At 54.3% G+C, this 23,687-nt stretch overlaps 1 protein-coding gene across 1 annotated transcript in view; it reads right to left on the bottom strand.

Moving 5' to 3' along the window:
* Positions 1-22,371: 22,371 nt before the first annotated feature.
* XXYLT1 (xyloside xylosyltransferase 1) overlaps positions 22,372-23,687 on the bottom strand; it is a 38,721-nt gene continuing 37,405 nt past the window's right edge. Inside the window, exon 4 of the mRNA XM_072867190.1 lies at positions 22,372-23,540. Within this exon, the coding sequence (XP_072723291.1) occupies positions 23,144-23,540 (397 nt within the window). The 3' untranslated portion in view covers positions 22,372-23,143. The remainder of the gene's footprint in view (positions 23,541-23,687) is intronic.

The following is a 23,687-nucleotide window of genomic DNA, read 5'->3' as shown; positions in this document are numbered from 1 at the left end:
ACTGCTGACAAGCTCTGCAAAGATCAGAATGGATTTACTCTCTCCCGGTGCAGTGAGGAAGATGAAACATGAGCGCTCAGTGTATTGTTACAGAAACTGCGAAGAGAGGCTCTGCAAATACGATCATCGGAGGATCCAGAAAGTCTCTGACCTGACCCAGCACAGGGCCCTGGTTAAACGATTTACCGAGGGCTGCCAAGGGGCTGTGCAAGCATCATGCAAGGCAGCCTGCTGCTGGTTGCAGAAATTACCTGCTTATTCCCTTTGTTAATTCCCCCCCACCCCCTGCCTCTGAAGGAAAAAAAATGGGTCTTGAAAGCTCCCACCAATTCTTCAGTGAACTGTGGCATTAAGGATGCAGAGGGGGCTGACCCCACCAGATTACGGTTCATTCAGCAGTGGCCCGTGGGTGTTGCTCACCCGGAGAGCGGAGCCATCTCTGGCAGCTCCCTGCCCTACTTCTCTTTCATAAATGCATAATTGTGACATTGTATTACATAATTTATCATGTTACGTCAAGATTGGGGCCATCCTCGTGCAGCTTATTCCTCTGGGTGTTCGAGCTGCCAGGGAGGAGAGGCAAGAAGTGCTTGCAAAGGGTTTTCTCCATTGGAGGATTGATTTTGGCAGGCCCCATGCTGCAGGCCCGCAAACAGCCACTACTTTAGAAAAAGCTTTTAGAGTTGAGAACAGAGTCTGAGAGACCCTATCCCATGACACACAAGCAAAGGGAGTTGCATAGAGACCGAGGTCTAAGTTCAGACCTTGGTCTGGCACAGGGGTGCAGAGATGGCATCCCCTGCCTGACCATGCACATGCCAGACCTTGCACAGCTCCGTGGCACGCTGCTCGAACCACAGGGCGCTGGAAAGGACTGCAGTATGTCAGCAGAGACTTCCCCAGACAGCCTGCTGCTTTTCCAGTGCCCCCTTACATGCTGCCCAAGGACACAAGGAAGGGGCAGCCGCAAAGGGGTAAAACCCTCCCCACTGCTGCCTGCCACACCTGCGGTGCCTGCAGGACGGGCTGCAGAGCCAAGCAAGCCAGCGTTTGCTGGACCAGCGTCCTCCCAGAGGAGGGTCACACGCTCACAGCCACAGGCAGACTAAACCAGCCAGAAAGCATCTGTGTGGAGCAGCAGGAATTACAGCGCAAGCGCTCATTTCCCAGAAGGTGCTAACGCAAGCAGGGGCTCTGGGTGCCAGCACCCCCGCGGTGCCTCCGCACCTCCCACGGGACAAGCTGCACGTGCGCCGCGTTTCCGCCTCCTCCACCCTCCGGGAGGATGGGGCTCAGCCTGTCCCGGGACACGTTGCCTGGTCCTGGCTCAGCCCGTCCCGGGACACGCTGCCTGGTCCTGGCTCAGCCCGTCCCGGGACACACTGCCTGGTCCTGGCTCAGCCCCTGCCTGGAGCCCTGCCCTGCGCTCCCAGTGCAGGCAGCACAGTCCCAGCTGCAGCTCCCTGTCCTTGGCGCATGGGATTTCACTGGGATCCAATAACTCAGCTCATCCCGTGAGCCACCACTCGTCCCACCAGCGGCAGGACGGCCGGCTCCAGCCTGCATCCTCCCTCACACCGGGCAGCAGGCGTCTCTTGCCTCTCCCCCAGCCTGCCAGGGTGATTGATGAGTTTTGCAGGCACAGCAGGACTTCCCACATCAACCCACTCAGCTGTTTAACCTGGAAATGAGTCTATCAGCCCCGGCCGGGAATGACGACACTGCCCCGGCTCTGGAGCCTCCAGCCTTCACGCAAGCACAGCATGTCCAGCAATGGGACCTACCCATCGGGGAGGAGAGACCCAGGCATGGGCAGGGCAGAGGCACTGTGCTGCTGATGGTCATTACCCATGCCATTTCTCGCAATGCCACGGCAGGGACCCTGAGCACACACACCATTGGTGAGCCCTGGCACAGCCTCGTAACCACTGCCTACCCCCAGACCTCCTCACGAGACAGGGATGCTCAGCAAGGCACCGCCAGGAACCAATGGCAGACAGCAAACAGCCCTTGCTGTCCCCAGAGGGAACTTGCTTCTCCCATTAATATTTTTAACTGATTGCCACTGATTTTTGCTGTGTCAAAGCCTGTGCAATGGAGGAGCTGATGCAGCGTGGTACCCAGGAGCTGCGGGAAGGACGGCTGCAAACCCAGCACCAGGCAGAGCCTGAGGCCTCGGCTCAGAGCGGGGCAGGACAAGACACACCCTGGTGTCACCAGTTTCCCCCTATAGCCAAACGGCCAAGGCACCAAGGTACAAGGTGGTGTCTAAACACAGTTAAGCACCTTATACTCTCTGCCAGCATGGCTTTTGAGGGAGATTTGCAAAACAGAGCTGTTGTCTTTTTTTTTTTTTTTTTTTTTTTGGAGAAGACTACAGCCCTGCCCGACAAGCTGGGCTGCTGCCTTGCAATCCAGTTTCCCCAAGGTTTTTAATGCCACCTGACAATCTGAGCAAAAACATCTCATGTAAACAGATGCTCTGACCAAGTTTGAAGTGCAAGAGAGAATTAGAGATGCCATTTGGCTGTTACAAGCAGCTCCTAGGGGATCAGCTCCTGGTGTTGCATAATTTAATATTTTAACAAATTAACTAAATGACTAGAAAAATCTTTCCTGGTAAGACAAGAAGATGACACAGACTGATGGTGCCATAAACAGCAAGGAGCACATGCTGCTAGTGCCAGTGATCTGAATCACCCAGGGAAGAGCCACAGCCCTCAATACACCTTGAAACCGTGAACATAAGGTCAGGCTGAGACCTGAGGGCACAGGTGCTATGGAGGATGAGAGACTTGGTATAGGGAAGCAATGGCTGAGGACATGACTTGGGGCCCACAGCTGATGAAAGCAACCAGGCTGCCCTGCAATGGTGAGACCATTGATAAATGACTGTCCTGTGCTGGACACAGCACCCAGAGAAAAATAAAATGCAGGTTAGAAAGGACCTCTGCAAGTCTCTGGTCCAACCTTCTGCTCCCAGCAGGACTGTTGCAAACACTGGCTCAAGACATTTGAGTTTTGGAGACCTCCAAGAACAGAGACCCTCACAACCCCTTCTCTAGTGACGTGGTCCAACACCACACCAGCCTCCTGGCACAAAAAGATGGGGGAAAGCTGCCTGACCAACAAAACAAGCCTTCAAAGGGAATGGTATGAAGGACAAGATATTGCAGGCACAGTTGGTGGACACAGAAATGTGGGAAGGGGAACTGAGCCTTCCATCACTGCAAGGGGAGACCAAATGGCACCTCAGGGCTAAAACGTGACACTCAACAAAAGCCACCTCAAAATCACTAGCAGTTTTTCTACAGTGAGATAGATCAAACACTGACCAGCTTACTGGGAGCTGGGGGACTGACTGCCGCTGCAGATCTTGAGCACGAGGAAGAGCAAGCCCTCCTCCACGTGCCGAGGAGTGCCTGTGCCTGCCTGCATCGCCTAAATAGCCTGCCCAGGGCCAGCTGGGGTGCGCAAAGCCAGTGGATGGCCAATAAAAAAAGCAAGTGAGGGCAATGCACAAGTGTCTTGTGCTATGGGATTGGGTTGGGTGCCAGGAGAGCTGTCAATCTTACTCAGCTGTCAGAGCCCTCCCAAGGTAGCTGCTGACATGCAGCTGTGAGAAGCCCCTGTACCAGCTAAATCAGCCTTCCATCATACCTCTGTTAGCCTTTTTGTCCTGCTCATTCCTACAGGTACTTGTCATCGCAGCTTCCTAGGGTGTGAGTGTGCAGGGCAGTGGCCGGGGAGCAGCGCCCTGTGCTCTGGGATGATGCCCTTCCCGCGGGCATCTTCCTATTTCCTCCCCGCTTCTTACGACTGAGTCAGTCCCCATGCAAGCCCAGCACAATGACAGTGAACCAGGCACGCGAGCTCTTGCATGGGCCCTGCAGCCCTGCGGGAAGTGCCTCGGGGCTGGGACGGGTGGCGAGCCTTTTTGGGGCACAGGGGAGCAAGCTGGGAAACAAGTGGTGCTGGATACACAGCCCGGGGGCTGCCGCGCAATTTGGTCCCCACTCTGTGGATGGGCAGCCCGTGGGTTGCACCGGCCTCTGCTTCTGCATGCGGCTCTGCTCAGGGAGGTGGAAAGAGGCATTTGGGGTGCAGAGCAACCTGTGCCTCTGCTGGGGTGAAGGTGGCCAAGGCAGGAGCGAGGGGATGGAGCCGGGTGGCAGCCTGGGGGTGCTGCTGTTTAGCCTGGCTGGAGAGCTCGCCATTCCCCAACCACCAAAAATAGCTGCCACACAGCTCTTTGGTGAGCCATAGCCAGAAATATGTCCCAGGCACGCAGTGGCCTCCTTTAAGAGTGTACAATTAAAAAGCAAGGTTGCAATTTGATAATTTGTAGAGAAGAAATTATTTGCTACCTGTGCCCTGCCTCGGTCTGCCTGCTGTGATGGCTGGCGCACACGCCGGTTCAGGAGCTGCTGGGGAAGGGGAGTTACCAGGGGAGGGAACCACAGGAGCCCGGCATGGCGGTGAGAGATGCTGCTCACCCTACGGCCTCAGCTGTGGCCATGCACATGTGTGCATCAGGCACACCGTGCTTACGGATGTTCAGGTTATACCGCCCGTTCCCTGCAGCAGGGGTAGGACCCTTCCTAGATGCCGAACGCAGAAAGCCCCTCCCTCAGCCACAGCGCCAGCCTGCTCGGCCGTGCTCTCTTTTGGGCCAGGAGGGAGCGGGAACAGGTCCCAGCTTGAGATCATGCTGAGGTCTTGGCTCTTCAGACTGCCACGACGCCCCTTTTAAAGCAAGTTTCTTTGTATTTTCTCATTGCTACTGGAACCAAAACATGTTATCTGTGCAAAGTCCTAGAACCCAGCAGCAGTGCTCCCCAGGGAGGGGTGTGCAGGGGCCCCATCCCCGCATAGCACAGCGGCGAGAAGCCCCTCACCCCCCATGGGACTGCTCCTTTGGGGCATCACCTCGCAGGGTGCCCACCACCTCCCACTCCCAGCGGAGCCCCCTCCCTGTGCTTTGCAGGACAGGTTTTGGGTGTTGGCTCCTGTGCTTTTAAGCATGTGTGGGGGTAGCAGGAAAGGCTTATCTGCCTCTCCTTGGGATGAAAGGCAGCCATCACACCCACCCAGCAGGAACCTGCCCAGCCACACACCTCCACCTCTGCTCTGCCAGGCGCTGCCTTGGTGCGATGGCTGGAGAGCCCAAGGGGAGCAGCACCCGCAGGTTGGTGCCCACACAGAGAGGACGGGGAGCAGGTCGGCGCCGCAGATGCCGCAGCCCAGCGGAGCAGTCAGTGGGTTGGAAAGCCGCACGCTGTGAAATCTGGAAATGATCGACCAGGAACGGGGCGTGCAAATAGGAACCCCAGAGCGGTGGCCGAGAGCTGCCCCAGCATGCATTGGCCAGCTCCCCAAAGCTGCGACCAGGAGAAGGTGCAGGTCTGCATGTCACAAGCTTCACAAGAGGTGAAGGCAGCTGCAAAAATAAAGACCAGAATAAAAACTGTAAGTTTATGACAAACTGCATGTACATCAGGAGCCTACAAGATTGATGAAAGAAGCAGTGAGCACAAGGAGAAATCTCTGCCTGGCCCAAAAAGGCAGAGGGTGGCAAATCATGTAGGCAGCAACCCAGAAAAGGAGAGGTATTCAATAAATATTTCTGTTGAGCATTTGGGAGGCAAAACCCAAACAATACAGCACGTTATAAAATAAAATATAATTGTTATAAAATACTTTCCATCCTATGAGGGCTTCAGGAAGATGTTAAACAATAGCTACTGAGGTTAGATTTTCAAATCAGCAGGTCTGACACATCGGCGAGTGTAAAGGAGCCGGGTAAGGAGCCGTCTAATTAGCGCCTGCAGGTCCCTGGGACTTTCCCCGGGGTCCCAGGGCTGGCACGCTGCCTGTACCTCCATGGAGTAAACAGGATGTCCGAGGCTGGTCCAGCTGACATCAGTCCTGTGCTGAGGGGTGAAACGGCCGTGACCGGGTTCGATCGATAAAGCTTGGAAGCGGGGAAATATCATTAGTGTCAATTAGCACCATTTTATGGAAAAGAGATCTTGGCACATCTATGTTCTTGAGATTGCCCCTATCAGTCAAACTTGTGACGGCGCTGATATAAGAAGCTTGCGTAAGGCGTTTGGCAACTCCAGCTGCTTGGAGCATGTGCGTGGAGTTAGTACGTTGGAAATCCAGACATTCCAGAGGTTCCTTGCTGCAAACATGGCACCGCCGCTTAGCCGGGATGTTTCCAGGGGCCTCTGGCGGGGATTAATTCTCAGCCCTCCATTATTTAACACCTTCTCAGTTTCTCAGTGAAGGCAGAAGATGCCCAGGCTCTGGCGAAGTGATCCTGGCACAGACACAGCCCCAGGAGCAGGCTGTACTGCTAGCACAGCACCCAACACCCGGGTGAGGGGGGGCTGCACCCAGGAAGGCTAGGGACCTCCCCCCAAAAAGATGCCTCCCTGGGGAAGGGACTGAACACAGCCACCCAGGAGGGGTTTGCAGCCCCCCTGCAGAGCCGTGCCCGGTGCGGGGTCAGCATTTCAGGAGGAGGCAGGAAGCTGGACAAAGCCCAAAGAGGAAGCCAAGGAGCGACAGAGGGATGGGAAGACAGACTTTTCATGGAAAGAAATTCCCAGGACACCGTCCGCATGGGCCAGAAAAAGAGGTTAAAGGGCTGACTTGATCCCAGCTTATTAAAGCTCTTTCTGATGTGATTAAATCTTTGGCAGTGCCTCTGTTTGGCAGACAAGGATGAAAGAAGGCTGTGGTTGGGAATAACGCACGGATTTCAATGGGTGACGGTAGCTGGCTCCTGAAATGCTTTGTCAACGCCTGTGGTGAGTTCCCCATCCCTGGCAATGCTGTAACCGAGGTTTGGATAGGCTCAGCCTGTGTGTCCCTGACCTGGCTGTCCTGCTGCTTGTCTCCGAAGCTGCGCAAGGTCCCTATGCATGAGACAGGTCTTCATCAGAAACATGTTACGGAGAAATCAGGAGCGGGTCCATTTCCACCCTCGAGGGAGCCTGCGGTGCCTGAGCAGCCCCAGCCCTCAGGGGATGTCCCACTCGGCCATGCTCAGGCACTGCAGCTTGGACGGAAACTCTGGCCCGTCGTTTTCCTGCTGGGGACACAGCTGCTTCCTTACGGGTGGGAGCACATCACTTCCACATGCCAGGTGATGGAGGGCACATGGCTGGAGAGCAGGACCGTGGCCAAAGCGGGCGCAGCCGCTGTCACCTGGGAACCCTGGGAAGGGCACGGTGCCCAGCTTTGTGAAGCAACCAGATGCGCACAGTGATGAGCTCCCGGTGACGTGGTCCCCCATCCCTGCACCACGGTAGCCCCCAGCATGACTGCCCTCATCGGTCGGAGTTGAGGCCGAACTGGGATGAACACGTTTCAGGTGGGGCAAGGAGTGTGACACAGCCCTGCAGCTCCGCTGTGGACAAAACCCGTGCTTACGGACCGGCCCTCTGCCATGGGGCTCGCCCCCATGCCAGCCCCCCTCGGCGGGGTGCACCAGGGCTGCAGGCAGATGGAGAAGCTATTAATGGGCTTTCGTAAGAATTGGCATAAACACAGCCTCAGGGAGGGATCTGGGTTTACAGCTGGCCTCTCCCTGCCTGGCTGAGCCCCGTCCTTCATCGTTTACCAGGAGCAACAAATCATGGTCCCCGTGGGCTTGTCACTTGCTGGGTTTTGATGGACGCCTCTCCTAGGCAAATCCAGGTGAAGACACCTGGTTGCTCCTTTTTAGGAGACAGTTTGCTGCTGACAAGAAGCAATAAAGAAAACTTGGCTGATTCATATACTGTCTTCTTTGACATGCATGGTAGAAATAGAGGAGTGGATAAAAGATGATAAGCAGCATGATTAGAGACCCACAAGGGGAAATGAACGTGCACTTCAAATTGGAGGCAGCAGAGCACAACACCTGAGTCATGATTAAAGATGGATCCTGCACTCTGTCCCCATGTGGAGGCTACCTGCTTCTCTGTGATTCAGCATGTAATTGGAGTAATTACTCAGAGCTCACCCTAAGCAGCATGGTGGAAGACCGTGTCGGGTTGTTTCTCTCTCTGGTGATGTGGCAGCTCCCTGTAAATCACTCTGAAGTACCTGGGTGTGATGCCGAAGGAGCTGGCCATGGACAGGGCAGCTCCATGCCACCGTCATCGTGCACCGGGGCCACAGCTGAGCAGGGCGGTGCTGGCCCCTGCACCCAGCCTGTGGGAGTGGAGCGAGAGTCCCTCAGCCTAGCGCACTTGGGAGCAGAGGTAGTGCCCAGAAATTAATTACCCGGCAATCATTTAATTCATGCTCCTCTTTTCCCCTCAGTCCTCCACATCAGCACCGCTTGGCAGGCTGGGCTGCCCGTAATCCCTGCTCCGCATTCAGAGCTGCATTTAATCCCTTCCAGCAGGCAGCTGCCCTTCCTGGGTGTTTCCCTCTGCTCCAGCCTTGGCACAGCCCTCTGCCACCGGCCACCCCTTCCCTGCAGCTCGGAGACGTCCCTCGGCGGTGCGCTGCTGGTCAGCGGCAAAGCAGCCATCAGTGGTGTGGTGATGTCCACTCGTTTTAATGAAAGCATAACGAGCCTGCCATGGTATGCTCATTATGGCAATCCCAGATATCAGTCTGTGGGCTACTGCCCTGGGGTTCCCAGCAGTGGCCAGTGCCCAGACGAGCTCCGTGGGTGCAGCGAGCCTGCAGCATGCCTTGCCTCCCTGCCTGGCCAGTGGCTGGGCACTGCCCGCTAGCAAACCTCCCCAGCATCCCATTGAGTGTGCCAGCCCGGGGCTGGAGGCACCTCCGGGCACAAACCACGGGGCGGTTGGGCAAAGGGCCACAGCCCCCGTCCCCTGGCACAGCATGGTGGGTGAAGCCATGCGCCAGCCAAGGGAACAGGATGATATTTATTTGCCACCTTGGGAACATTAGCTGAGGAGCGTGTTTTGCGGAGGACAGTGGGCAACTCGTGGCTCTGACCACCAGCAGCATGGGGGACGCAGTGGCTGGAAAGGATGTTTCTGCCCTGCCCACGGCGACTGCTGTCAGGGCTTTGCCCACATCACGAGGCTGGTGGGACAGCAAAGCAGGGACAGAGGGACCTGGCCCAGCTCTGCTCATCCCTGCTCCAGCACAAACCAAGAGCAGCAGTGACAGGCGTGAAGATGTGGGAGATCCCGGGGGGACAGGAGGGTGCTGTGCATATTTTGAAACTCGAAGGGCGGAAGACTTTGCACTCCATGAGCAACAGGGCGCAGACTGGCCACAGCCCAGTTTCAGTGGCTCTTCTTCCCAACAGAGGAGCTCAGCAGTGCTGGAAATCAGACTGTGACATTATGCAAGACCTGTACACGGCTGCTTATCACTTCTCAGAAGCCACGTAGCAATCCTGCTCCCTGCGCCCCAGAGCGTAACCTGCTGAAAAGCACATGTCCTGCAAACCATGAGGGGTTTCCTCCCCACGGCCGCTGCTCTCGGGGGACTTGGGACGTCGCCCTCCGGCAGGCAGGGAGCCTGCTCTGCCAAGTGCCAACTTGGCCAGAGCTCCGGTGCTTCCCAGCACCGGATCAAATGCACAGCCCATTTTCCTGGCTGCGGCGGTGCTCTGCTGGGAGGTGTTGATTAGCTTGGCTGGTTGCTAATTGCCAGGAAGGGCCCAGCGCGGAGGTCAGGGCGGCCATTCTCTGGGAAGAGGGAGGTCAGAGCAGCCTCCACGCGGGACCGGCTCAGTTAAGCGGGAGGGGGCTCAGGCCCTGCTTGGGGAGAAGGGGTCCCACCAGTGCCAGGGCTGGAAAAACCTTGCTGCTGGAGGGTGGTTCCCTTTTAAACTCTGTGGATTGACATTGGTTTTGAAAAAACACAGCCAAACCCTTAAAAATTTCCATCCGCGTCTCACCGCACATCTGCATCTCACACGTTGGAGGAAAACAAAGACCACAATATCCAAAAAGTTCCTCCAAAGTGCATTGAAACAGCAGGTCCACAACCGTGCGGTGAGCTGCTGCTTGTCCCTGTGTTTAACAGTGACCAGCACCTCCCTCCTCAGTTTTAATTTTTTTTTTTTAATTATTTTTTTTTTCCCAAATTACCTGCAGCTCTGCCATGGGGTTCCTGCCTCAGCTTCCCCCAGCAAAACGCCTGCATACATGTGCAAAAACCCATGCTCCTGTTCTGCAACGCTGCCACGTGCGCCAGAAAAAGCACCATCCCACCCTCCTGCAGGACACTGCTTGTGCTTTAAAGACTGGAGAGGATGACATGAAGAACCTCACATGCCCACACGCCCATGTACCAATGCACACCCACGTATGCTCGCCTTCCCTCAGGCACTCGTTCCCCTTGGCCAAATGTCCCATAGCACAGGCAAAAGGGACACTGCATTTTGGGCCAGGTGTTGAATGAAGCCGGTCTATGAGAGATGGTAAGAGTGTTTAAAGCCTTTTTGCTTATGATGTCTAATAACAATAAGCCTCCTAAAAAGATGAAAGATGCCCTTTGGTGCACTTTGGAAGCAAGAATAAGGCAGGAAGACACGCCAGCCTTAAATTACTGTGAAAGCTGACACTACCTGTTAACATTTAATGTGCAAAAATCCCGTGTCCCACCACATCTTGAAAGAAGCCTCTTGCATTTTAAGCATGACTGATAACAACTGGAGATAAGTCATGCCTCCTCCTGGCGGGTGCAAAAGCTGCCAGCAGATACTATCTTTCCTGCTATCGTTTTTCCCTCTGGAGGCATAGGTTTGCAAGGTGTGAACATAAATCCATGCAGAAAGCCCAGCTGATGTTCTCCTAATGTAGAATATACTGTGGAGGGCAGGAGTCCTGGCTATGGCATGGCTTGGGAGCAAGGAACAGCCAATGTTTGGGGCTTTCACCTGAACAAGCAGAATAAAGCACCACATCTTGATTTATTTTGCTTTTTGATTTATAGCCAAAGACTCTTGATGCAAAGCCTCCCATGCAACATGCATGGGAAGTGTTTCTTTGGGGCTGAAATTGTTTATTTGACTTAATACGACCAGCAGCACGTTTTTAGTCTCCTCTCAGGCTCTCAAGGCTTTAAAGACGACACTCTTGGCAGGTATTTTCACCTAGCATCATTCTGAACGAGGAAAAACAGCTTGAGGCCTCTGGGATTAACTGCCCTTTCTGTGAGAAACATTTATCACTGTTCATACAGCTCTCTGCAATCTTTGTTTCTATCAAATGCCTGCGACCAAAGATCTTTGCCCTATCTGAAAGCATTTCTTCCCCATCAAACACAGATCATGCAACACTCCCCCATGCATACAAACTTCATCTTGCTAGAAAGTTACGGTTTCCAGATCAACCGGGCAAGAAGTTTTGCTGGTCCAGTGTACTCTGAGGGGCATGACGTGCTGTTCCCAGAGGCTGAAGCAAGGGGAGGATGTGGGGACGGCGAGGGGTGGTGCCTCCGTCCTCCTCCGCAGAGCCCTGAGGAGCCCAGCCCCAGGAGAAGGGTCCCCAGCTGTGGGACCTCCCCAGCACACCCTCAGCCTGGGTTTGCAATGCTCCTCAGCAAAAGCCACTCCATGGGCCAGGAGGGCATCGTGGACCTTACCAGGAGATGCTCCTGGAGCCTACCTGCTCCCTTTTCTAACAGCAGTGCTCAGAAGAGGTCCTGCAGGCTTGGCACTGGCGCCGGAGGGCTGGGAATGAGCTGAAAGTGCTAAGATCAAATTTTCTCATAAAACAGCAAACCACCCACCACCATTCGCAAGGAGGAAGGGACAGCTGTGACCCACATCTCTGCCCCATGGCGGGATGCTGCAGAGGGAAGGCAAGCAGCCCCACAGCCTTCCCCACACCACGCCAGTCACAGGCAACAGGCTAAAAAGGTGGGGGGCCACTTTCCTAAAAATACCCCTCTTCTCTAATTTGCTCTGTTTGAACAAGGAGAAAGCTGGCACAAGCAGAGGAACCACCGGAGAGCAATCCTGAACAGCACTGGGGGGACCTCGTGCTCAGCGTGGGAGTCAGGCTGGAAAACCCAAACCCTTGCACACAAGCCCAACACAAACCCTGACAGAAGTTGTCCTTCTGCATTGTCCTACCACCGCCCTGAGCCGCTCTCTGCAGGGAGAGCCCGCACCATAACGTCATGCTCAGGACTGGGCTTACCCAGTGAGGTTACTCCAGGTTTCTGCTCTTCACACTGCCAATCCAGGCAGGAAAATGGCACGGCAAAGATATATATTTATTCCTAACTATGGAAAATGCATATACCTGCCTCCCCCCCAAATCCTCCCCTTTTGTTGCAGAGGTTTATCAAAGGGCTGGAAGGCGATATCAAGCCAGGTTTTGTAGTGGTGTTGGGCACGGCTCCTGGTGGCTCTGAGCTGCTGTGAAGGTTGTAGGAGACACCAGAGATGAGCAGCAGACAGAAGTTATGTGCATTGGATACAACACCTTAGTTCTTCTTTCAGCTGGAAAATAAACTGTTAAACATTTGCTTAAAAGGGGCATTTTATCTGATTGCCATTGATACTTCCAGCTGCAGAAATATCAGAATATTTCCAACAGTTGTTTGTTAATGGCAGTTTGAAAAGAGAAGAAACCATTGTCTGATTATTTCCAAGGCAGCACTGAAGCTGAATTAACAATATTTGAAAATATAAAAAGTAAACTACAAGCAAATGGTTTCAACTTTGACGATATTTGCAGCTGATAATGGTAACGTTAAACTGGTGAGACACTATCCTAATGACACATTCATGGAAAATGAGGAGGAATATGTGCTTCCAGCTAATTGCTGAGCCTGTATGCCGTGTAACACCACAAAGTGCATTCTAAATAAATTATCATTTGATCTTGAAGGTTGTGCAACAAAACTTTTCAATTGCCTTTTCTAATCATCAAAAGAATTTCAGGATTACAGGGGAGATTTCATTTCTTCGGCTCTGAGTACATGGAAATGCAGAGGCGTGCCCTGACAAGCCAGTTATCTTTATGCTTTGCCATCTGCGGCGATCATGAGATGTTTCCCAGCTCAGAGACATTTCCTCGTGCATGAAGCGAGGGCTGCTGAGCCGCACCGTTCAGGGTAGGGATGGTGGGAACCAGGCGGAGAAGCTACCAATGCCTGAATCCTCCCCAGGGCTGCTGCCCAGCCCATGCTGCACGGCAGCCCCCTGCAAGGGGCACGCTCGCAGAGACCGGGCAGCGGGAAGCAAAGTGGCCTTTGGTCTGGCGCTTAGCCCAGGACACCCATTCCAGCTGAACACAGCTCTAAAGAAAACGAGCCTTGGGCAGCTCCCCCTGTTCACAGCAGCTCACACGGGCGAGGGGCAACATCTCCTCCTGACATGACCCACTGCACCAGTCCCGCTACTGCTGAAGCACTGCGTATGCAACCTTGGCAATAAATTACTCCTATGCCGCAAACCTCAGAATTCACCAATTTATCATTTTCAGCATAATTTACCATTCCAGCATAAATGCTGTCTCACCTAACATGGCAGTTCTGTTTGTTCCATCCCAGGCAGGTGTCCCAGAGCGAAGCCTCCCCTCTCCTGGGGCAGGCACCTGCCCCTCCCCTGCCAAGCTGAGCCTCTTAACTCTCCGTTGGCTTTACATGACTCTTAGTTTCTTTATGTATTTTTTTTATGAGGCCTGGTTAAAAATAACACAATTTGATCTTCTGTATGAGAAAAAACTGCAACATCTCTTCTCTGAAGGGGAAATTAGAAAAAAGCAAACGAACTTGGCTCTTAACTAAAACCAGACAGCAGCGGGGCACACCGCTCTGCCAGGGGACCTCCTGTAACGGCACCACGGAGCTCCCAGGTCTCTGGCTCCTGCAAGCAAAATGAATGGGTTCACCTGTGCTCCCCACACCTGGAATGTGGAGGAACTAGCATGCATTTTACTGTGTTGAAATTTGACAGCAGTCTGAACCTGGATGGTCTGTAGGAGGAACCCTGAGAGCCCGGTGCATGCCCAGGCGATGGGCAGTGTGCAGGTGGGCAGCCCCGGCGGCGGTGCTGGGACCCCTGGGACATTGCTAATGCTGACGTCCCAGTGCCCTCCCTGCAGCTCACAGCCACTGAGGGTGTCTGCAGAGTGGGCTCCATCTGACAAACGCCTTCCCTGGGCAGGTGTGGGACAGCCACAAATGTCCTCTCTTTCAGCCCAGTCCCTGCTGCTGGCCTCAGCACTGATTTTAGCTTTGGTCAGGTCCACGCCTGCTCTTGCGTTACCAGAAGGTTGCTATTCTACAAGCAACTATAAAGGGCTCAGAGAGCATCAATTATGGTTTTCAGACAACTGATCCACAAAAAGCAAAGTTATTTTGAGAAGGATAAATGTAGCCGAGACCATTATATATAATTCATGTCTGCCCACAGCATTCCAGCTCTGCTGAGAGCGGTGGCACTTCAAACTCCACGTCCTGTCCCAGATATGACTTTGGGGACAGAGGGACTTTGCTTTCTAGCACCTCTGCTTCCCCAGGAGGAATTCTGATTGCAGGAGGTCCCCCCAGAAGCGTGTCCTGCCACCCTCCCACGCCACACACACGCACCCCTCTTGCAGCCCTGGTGCTTCTACAGGCATGTCCCCAGCACCCTGCTCCGCTTCCTTCCCAGCATGCATGCAATGCTCTGGGTACCTGCTGAACCAGCCCATCCCACCAGAGCAGGGTGGGCATCACTCCCCTGTGAGGCATATGAAAATGAAACAGGAAAAAGGAGCCACATCACCCCAGGACACCTGGTTCCCAGGTCAGTGTCCTGTCTCCTCTAGTCCAGGACATTTGGCACTGGCAGCTGAAAGGATGGCCAGAAAATCTAGACATTCCCTCCCGGCTCCATGTCAGACAGTGGTTTCTCAGCCTCTGCTTCTTTTTCCCCTCTAAAATCAGGACAATATGGTCCCTTCGCAGGGAGGCTTGGCTGAGCACAGGCTGCAGAAACCCACGGGCAGGAGGAGCTGCAGAATTGCAAACACCAGTAATTTTGTACTGGAGCCCACAGAGTCATTTTCAGGCTCTGTATATGATGCTGCCAGCACCCACTCGGCCTGCCTGATGCTCCTGCCCAAATTCAGCTGACACATTCATTCATTAAGAACCTGGTACTCCGTTTTTATGACAAGTGTATGACTGCCTTGGCACTCTCTGCTCAGCCCAGCATTATTTAAATGCTTCCCCTATTATTATTTGATAATGCATTCTATTACACACAGCTTGTGAGGGAAGGAGAAGATGAAACACTCTGTGCATTTTGTATCCTCGTTCTTTGCTGGAAAAACTTCACTGAAGCAATGACTGGCAAAAGAAATTTAGTGGCATCTGATGAAAAATTTTTGAGGTTACAAGTAAATGACTCATGATAGGCTATTTCGTTACATTTGGTTTAATAGCGCTGACTTCTTGTATTTCGTATTTTTTGCAATGTCTGCTGCTTTGAAAATGTGAGACACTGGTGTGTCAGCATGGGCACAGCGTCCTGGTCTCCAGTTTCTCTTCCACTGTATGCTATTTTCCTCTAGATCAGTTACTGCATCTTTTAAAAATGTGGTGTCCAAAGCCCTGCTCGCTGCTCTCTTGCTCCAGGTCAAACCTTTTTGACCTAGAAAATTTGCTACCCAATGAACCTTACACCAGTTTTCCCATGCCTTTGCCCAACCTGGAAGTCAAGCTGCTAGCTCGGAGTTGCCAGCCTCCTCCTTTGAACACTGGCACAAGACTAGCATCCTCCCTGCCTTGTGCATAGGCATTATAGTTTATTCCCATTACTTAACTCGAATACACCCCAGCCCCACTGGACTCCAGGCACTGCTGTTTCGCTTCTGCTGTATGCAGTGGTTTACAGTGCCAGGACATCTTTTCCAATTACCGGACCAAAATTGCTGCTGGACACCTCTGCCTTTTCTATAACACTAAGAGTTTCCCCAACTGTCGGAGCAGAGATCCCACATAATTGCAAAATTTCCTTTGTTCCCAGGAGAGGGTGCGAACGTTGCTGATTCTCCTCAATCGCACCATCCTCGTCCATAATCTTAAGGCTGCTTTAATCCTGGGAGAGGTGCGCTGCCACTCTCTGACCTGACCCCGGGTCTGCAGCGCACAGTGGGGTCCCTGCTGGGGGACTTGCAGATGTATCACGAGTGACCCTGGCCATTTTTTCCCTGAGACGGTGCTGAAAGCCCACGACTTTCCCCCATGAAAGAAGATTTTTCTCGCTGGCAGAATCAGTTCATGATGAGATCATGGCTGGTGTGACACGAGGAGGCACCCACAGCTGATGCACATCGCTCTGCGCAGAAAACCACCTCTGCCCCAGCTCTGGCGGGCAATGGAGTGGAGACCGAGGGCATTTTCAGGGCCAGAGCTGGGGCTCCGTAAGCGCAGCCTGCAGGGGTACGCACAGCCAGGCAAAGCACAGACCGGCGGCTTTGGCCAGGTAGCCCATAGCCGGTGTGGAGCAGGCAGTGGCTTTCCTGCCCTGCACCCCCAGAGCAGCTGCTGGAGCAGGTCCCCCCGAGAGCCTGCAGGGCATGGCTTGGCATGGGCAGCCAGTGGAGAGAAATCCCATCCCGGTACCCCCTGCGCTGGGCTGCTTTGCTTCAGCAAAGCAGAGAACTGCGGGACGTGCTGACAGCTGGGATGTGTTAATTGACTGGCAATACATGTGGGTATCCACAAGCCTCCCCTTCAGCTCCCACCCAGCTGCGGTCAGCAGCAATCCCTGCAGCGCTGTCAGGTTTTTCCCATTTGTTTATTTTTCCTTCCCGACACCCCGTTGTCTCTTTGACCACTGAACGGACATTTGCAAGGAGCTGCCTATGCTGCCTCCCAGATCCCCTTCCCACAGCCCACGGCTCTTCCTTGTACCCTCGGGTTATGCCCTTCTGCGTCTGCTCTACCCAGCATCTGTTGACGATGAATTTTATTCCCATGTCATTACCTATCTGCTCCATCTCACCCACATTTTCTGCAGCTCTTCACACTGGCTCTGCATTTCCCTCTCCTGAACAGCTCAGCATCAGTGGCAGGTTCTGCCATGTCACCATTCACCCCCATTTTCCAGATAACGGTTTTTGACTGGTTTTGCCGCAGGGCCATAGGGCCTGTCAGTTCAGCTGGGCATCCTTTACCTGGGCAGCTCTCCGTGCCCCCATTCCATGGCTGAGGGGCTCAATCTCACATGCCCATTCATTGTTTCCCTACTGCTGCTGGTGTTTTTAAGCACTCCGTGTAAAACTTCCTTCTCTCTTGAGCGTGGCAGATCTTGCTGGAAGGGTACATCTTTGCTCTGTTCCCCAGGTAGCCAGAAAAGTCCTCCAGCATAGAAAAGAGATGAGTTAGAAAGTAAAAAGCACGCAGAAAAAAAAATACACCTTTTCTTTCCTACAGACTGCCTAGAGCCCCATGTGCCACAGGGCATCTGCAAGCATTTTATTCCCTAAACTGAGACTGTCCTTACTACTTAAAAGGATCTGTTTACCCTGACCAGCTCCAAGGAGGGGATGCGTTATGACAAAGGCCCCGAACCTTTCAATAGCTGCAAAATGCACTTAGAGCGAGCGGTCTGTGGGCGATAAATGGAGATACTTCATGCAGTACCTTCTGTGAACAGGGCTCTGCGTGCAGCCCATGGCTTGCACGGCTTTAGGATTGTCACCAGCAGGGTCACAAATTGCTGCTAAACGATGGCCGAGTGGGAGAGGGAGGAGAAGCTGGTGCCGGTGCTGCGCTGGCAAAGGCTGGCACTGGGGACAAGTGCCCTGCCAGGGCTGCAGCGTGCCAAATCCATCTGGAGTGAGCTGGGAGAAAGAGCTTGAAGGTGCCTGTCTGTTCGGAGCAGGGCTGGAGCCCCAAGGCATGGTTTCCCACCTGCCCCAACAGCAATGAGAGCAACATCTGTCCCAGGTAAAACACATCTGGCTCTCAGGAACATCCCTCAAATCTGAGCATCCCCTTCCACAGGTGGGCAATGCTAAAGCCTCCTGCCAGGGCCAACCCACAGCTGATTCTGGCAGCTCCAGACTCTGCTTTGTTTCAGCTTTTTCTTCCAACAGGCAAATTGCCTAAATTAATGTTGAGACTTTAGGTACAATATAGCTAATTCCCGTGAAATATCTCAGTAAGGTAATTTGCTCCAAGTGCTCCCCCCATTAGTAGCTGGTTAGCGAAGAAATAATTTCTGAAGGAGAATTGCACAAACTGAACCCTGACGGCACTGAAAAGACTAACAAGACCAGGCAGCAATTTCTTAGCAATTAGTAATTAAGCCACAGAGGCTCACGACAGTCAGAGATGGAGCTACTAAAAACCTGGCTGCAATATTCCCAAGTGAGGTGCTAGGGAACACGTCCCTCCGTGGCTCTGCAAAGTGTTTGAGGAAAAGCTCACAAAACGATGCAGCAACCTAATAAAAATCTGCGTTAAAAGGAAAAAAAACGGCAGTCGCCAACCCGTGTCCCAGGCTTACTGCTCTTTTCTTGCCTCTTTCTGCGTTCCCTCGGGGCAGATTTCATGCTACCCACGGCTCTGCTGAAGGCAGCAGGGTGGTTTGGGTGCCCGCTTGCTATGCTGCAGCCAGGCATTTCTTAGGGGAGGCAAAATAATAGGTTGGCTTTTTTTTTGTTTTGCCAAGTCAGGAACTCCATCTCAGTGCTTAAGCCCATTGTTATGGTTCGTGTTATTCTTGGCACGCTGACCGGAGTGCGCTCGGTATGAATAGCAGAGAGCTGAAAAGTAAATATTGTATCCTCTGGGAGCAGCGGAGAGGGGAGGGTGGTTATATTGCTTAATGGAGCACCCCCAGCGCCTGTTTGGGTTAGGCTTACAGTAATTGCTCCCTAGGTGAGTTTATACCAACAATTGATCGTTCAAATGGGAAAGAAGTACAAATGAGTAAGAGAATAAACACTGACAGTGTTACGAAATGCAGGAGAGGAGAGCAAAAATCCCATGCAGCTCAAGCACAGGGCTGAAAGCAAAGCTGGCCAGAAAACAGGGGATACTGTTCGCTTTACATGCAATTTCTCATGAACGCTGAACGACACAAGAAAAGAAATTGAATTTTCTCCTTAAGCTCAAGCTACAGAGCTACTTTCCACAGCCTGATCTTCTACAAAGAGTTCAAGGAGACCCCTCTGCTCTCCCGACTCCTTCTCTGTCCCGCAAAAACATGGGGCTCTCGGCACGAGCAGCACTTTGCTGTGAGCAAGTGGGTGAGAAGACAAGGAGCAGGAAGCCCACAGGCGTGACAGAGGAGCTGAGCTGAGTAACCTTGGTGTAAAACCCACCGTCCCCTTTCATGGGCCCTGGCTGGGGCCACCGCAGCTCTCCCGTGGGTGCAATGCCCACGGCCCACAGGGCACAGCCCCATCCCCTGCAGCCAGCCCGTGCCGGTGGGGCTGGCCCCTGCTCCCCACAGCTGTGTCCCCCCCCGCCACTCGCCCAAGGCTGCCTTTCGCCCGCCGTTGTCTCCAGACGGGCCCCAGCCAACCTGAAACCAGGCTCTGGAGTCTGCACATCCCCTGTGCTAGGCAGGGGACCAGCGCTGGCCCGAGGACGTGGCGCCAGCCCCTGGGGACCAGGAGCTGCTGGTCAGCCCCAGGGCCATTGCTGCAGGGTCACTGCTGCAAACCCCTGGTGCCCAGAAGCAAACCGGTGCTGCTTACTGTTTTCTGAGCATCTTTTACCGTGCTTGTGCTAGCGGTTGCTAGTGCTGGCTGTGATGGAGCCAGGGCAGTGTCAGGAGGACCAGGAGGGGATGCTCAGGTTTGGCCTGGGATGCAGGAGGGGATGCTCAGGTTTGACTTGTGCGCCTGGAGCAGTGTCTGCCCAAGGCTGGGCTGCACAGCAAGAGGGTGTTGAAGTGCAGGGAGGGATGGGGACAGAAAGTCCCCATTCTTCCAGGAATTACCACCGAAGGAAGGGCATGGGATGGCCCAGCAGCTGCCAGCCGGCTGGGCATCGAGAGCAGGAACCAGCTGTGGGGTGCCTGCAGGGGTGCTGCCCACCCTGGCCAAGCACAGCAAGCTCTGCTTCTGCCCCAAAGCAGACCTGGCGGCAGCGCCCTTTGAAAACGCTGAGCCAGCAGCCCCACGCCACTCAGCCCCAGGCTGCCTCAGCAGCTTCTGCAGCTGAACTCATTAGTGCCTGCAATCAGCAGGGCATGAAGGGGAGATTACTACACAGGCAGCGTGGCCCGGGCTGCGTGCAGGGTCTATATATAGCACTGTGCGGGTCCCCGCCGCCTGCGGTGCCTAGTCACAGCCCCAGGGACCGTGCGGGTCAGGGGGTGCAGGCACCACTGCGTGGGGAGCTGCGCCGCTGGGCTGTCTGTGGTGCCTGGGGAAAACTACCCCGAGCTGAATTAAGTAAACATTTTTCACTTACTGAAACATTTTTCACTTACTATGTTTTTTCCAGCTGAAAAAACGCAGTGAGTTTCCCAGTGGACTGCCATTTTGCACAGAAAAAACTGGAAACATTTTTTTTTGGCAGAATACCTAAGCAAAAGGTTTCAGCCTAGAGGCCAGGGTGGCCGCATGAAGGCATACCTCCCCTCACAGCCCCCAGGACCCCACAGAGAGGGAAGGGTGCTCCCAACCCTGCAGAGAGCATCCCCCAGCTGCAGGCAGAGGGTGCCCAGCGCCTGGCCCAGCTCCAGGGGGGCAGAGGGGCACCCGACCCCATGCAGCCCTGGCTCCTGAGGCCACCAGCCTCGGTGTCACCCTGTGGCAGTGCCATCCGAAACCCATCATGGTGCCTTCGGGCCAGCCCCGACACCCAGAGACACCCCAGAGCTGCTCAGCCCCGTGGAAAAGATGCACTTGTTCATCGCCCTGCCAACCCCCAGGACCGGTGACACGAGCCGCCTGGCCTGTATTTCCAGCACGGCCATTTCCAAACTGACAGTACGGTCCCGCCCCGGCACACAAGGCCCTGTGTGTCACGGGTGCCACCGGTGTGCCCCGGCTGGCGAGCGCAGGGCTGAGTCCCCGCAGCAGCAACCCAGGCACGGCAGGGGCTGTGCATATGGGGCAGTCCCGGGAGGCGCTCAGGGCAATCACAGGGGCCTTGGGACATGCCGGGGTGGTGACGAAGCACTGATGCCAACCACGGGACCATGATACTGCACCAGGAAGCCCTGCCCTCTCTCTGTTTTGCTCAGCAAGCCCAGGAAAGCAGCGTGGCACTGCCAGGGCAGGGGGCAAGGTGGGCGGCTGCCGGGGCTGCTCCCGGCCACGCAATGCAGGGACGTTCCCACCCAGCTCACACCTAAATCGGAGCGGGCACCGACCGAGCAAAGTCTCCCTCTGGAGTCCCCGGGAGGGTGCGTGCTCTGCGGGCACGGCAGCAGCGCTGGCTGGCTGAGCCGCTGCAAACCCTCCTCACTGCAAACCCTCCTCGTCCTTCATCTGCCCTGAATCCCGCCCCGCTGCAGCCTCCAGCACGCTGGCTGCTTGCCTTGCCTTGCACAGAGAGGCCTGATCACCTTGGTTTTTGGTGAAAATGTGAGTCTAAGACAGCAGGCTATTGCTTCTTTCACTAGCCCTTAATCACCTCTTCGCAGCTCCTTCCCTGGGGATGTGCAAATACTTAAAGCAGAGCTTGTGCCATTTGGAAATGGATCGGTTCAGCAAATCAAGGAGGGTAGGGTTAGGGCTGCAGCCCGCATCTCAGCCTGCCGTTCCCCTGACATCAGTTAGAGGGAGGAGAGCCTCTCCCTCAGTGAAGACAAACCTTCATTCACAGACACAGGGAAAGGAGCCCAGGAAACTCCTGCCACACGCTGCACGGGCTGTTATCAGGTTAAGCCATAACTAAGTCCCCGTCCCTCTCTTGCACGTGCACGTCACACAGGCGCACACACAGACATGCACACACACAGACACGCACACACACAGACACGCACACACACAGACATGCACACACACAGACATGCACACACAGAGACATGCACAAACACAGGCACACGCCAGCTCGGTGTAAAAAAAGCAGGGCTGAAAGTCCTGCGCGTGGGTTAATGCCCGTGGGCACCTCCTCTGACAGAGGCCTGTGCAGGAGCTTGCACGCGCCGGCTGGGCCAGACAAGATAGGATTTATTTAGGGAGCAGAGTGCTCATGCCTGAAGCCTGCTCATTCACAGCACAGGCAGTTCCCAGCTCCTTCCAAACCAACCCTAGCTACAGTGATGATGATCTTTTTTTAAAATCCAGTTTGTGTGCTGGCCCATTTATTTGCATCACTCACTCGGGACAGACGTGGGATAATCACAGCAATAAGCTGTGTGGGGCACCCCATTCGAATGCCCAAAAGATATACATCAACTACTTTTTAATCATGATAAGCACACAAAACCTCTTATCACACAGGACTTCAGTTGGGCCACAGAAAAACAGCCGAGTGTGTTTTACATCTGCAGCTTTATTCTTGTACGAAAGGTGAAAGGCAAAGCTAGAAAAATGAACCTATTGGTACACGCTCACTGAACGCTTTTAAGACAAGATACGGCAGTAAAGCTTTTATTGCTAAGAAGAACCAATGGGCGGCTTTAAAGCTCATCTAGCATTCAATTTTTGTTTGTAAGTAACCCAATTTAAAGCAGCTTTTCAGTCTTTAAAACCCTCTCGCCTTTCTGGAATGCTTCAAAAGGAAGATGACCTGAGGATGGTGTCCGCTCTCCAGCGGGACCAGACGGATGCTCTGCGTACGATGCAGAAACAGGCCACTGACGAATGCCAAAACGAAACCCAACTGCCCGGCTGTGGCCTCCTGCTGATCATTAGACAAGGCAAGGCTGCACAGCACCCACGGAGCCAGCACCCTGCCATGGGCAAAAGCAGCGATCGCCTGAAGGCTTCGGCTGTCCCCATGCCCCGCTGGCTGTGGCACAGACGGGCACTGTGGACTTGCCCCAAGCAGAGCCAGGTGAGAGCCGGGAGCTGAGCCTGGGCACGGTGACCGCGATGTCCTGCTCCAACTACCGGACTGCACTTTCGCCTGGAGGGGTGAGGCTACAGGCAGTGGGATACTGAACGCTCTTGGGATCCCTAGGGATGCAATGGATCAGGGCTGGCCACCGTTCCTGAGGGACTGCTGGTGCAGCCACTATGGCTTTGCAGGGCTTGCTGCAGTCAGAGCTGCTCCCGGGGCGGCAGGTGCCCTAGTCTTCAGGGATTGGGGTGTTGCAGTTCCCATGGTAAATTTTGACCTCACCCTCGCACTGGAAGTACTGGTCAAACACGTCACTGTATCCATGGTCCCTCCACCATGTGCAAAGCTGCCGGTTCCACGTGCAGTCAAGCACATGGAAGAGCTCTGGGTGCTCCATCCCCACCATGGTGAAGAAATCCTGGTCCCCGAGGTGTCCCTTGAAGTGGTACTTCTCCGTCAGCTTCTGCACCATGGCAGGCTCCAGCAGCTCGTTGTAGAGCTTGGACTGCCTCATGGCTTCCAGGTTCAGGAGCAGGACACCGCTGTTGAAGCCAGGCAGCCCATCAGGAGGGGGATCCCCCACTTTGGTTTGGGGGTTCTCGCGGCGATACTGCCAGAACGTGTGCCTGCAAAGGGAGGAAAAACAGGAACAGAGGAGTCAGGGAGCGCAGCCCGAAGAGCAGCCACCTCAAATCTAGGCAGGTCTGGATCACAGCACAGGATCTACCACCCACCCAAAGCATCTCACAGACCTTGTCTTCTGCTGGCTGGAG

This window comes from Ciconia boyciana, chromosome 7 (assembly GCF_034638445.1).
Source record: "Ciconia boyciana chromosome 7, ASM3463844v1, whole genome shotgun sequence".
Taxonomy (NCBI): Eukaryota; Metazoa; Chordata; class Aves; order Ciconiiformes; family Ciconiidae; genus Ciconia; species Ciconia boyciana.
The sequence above is the reverse complement of the archived record's forward strand: the minus strand, read 5'-3'. Positions and strand labels throughout refer to the sequence as shown.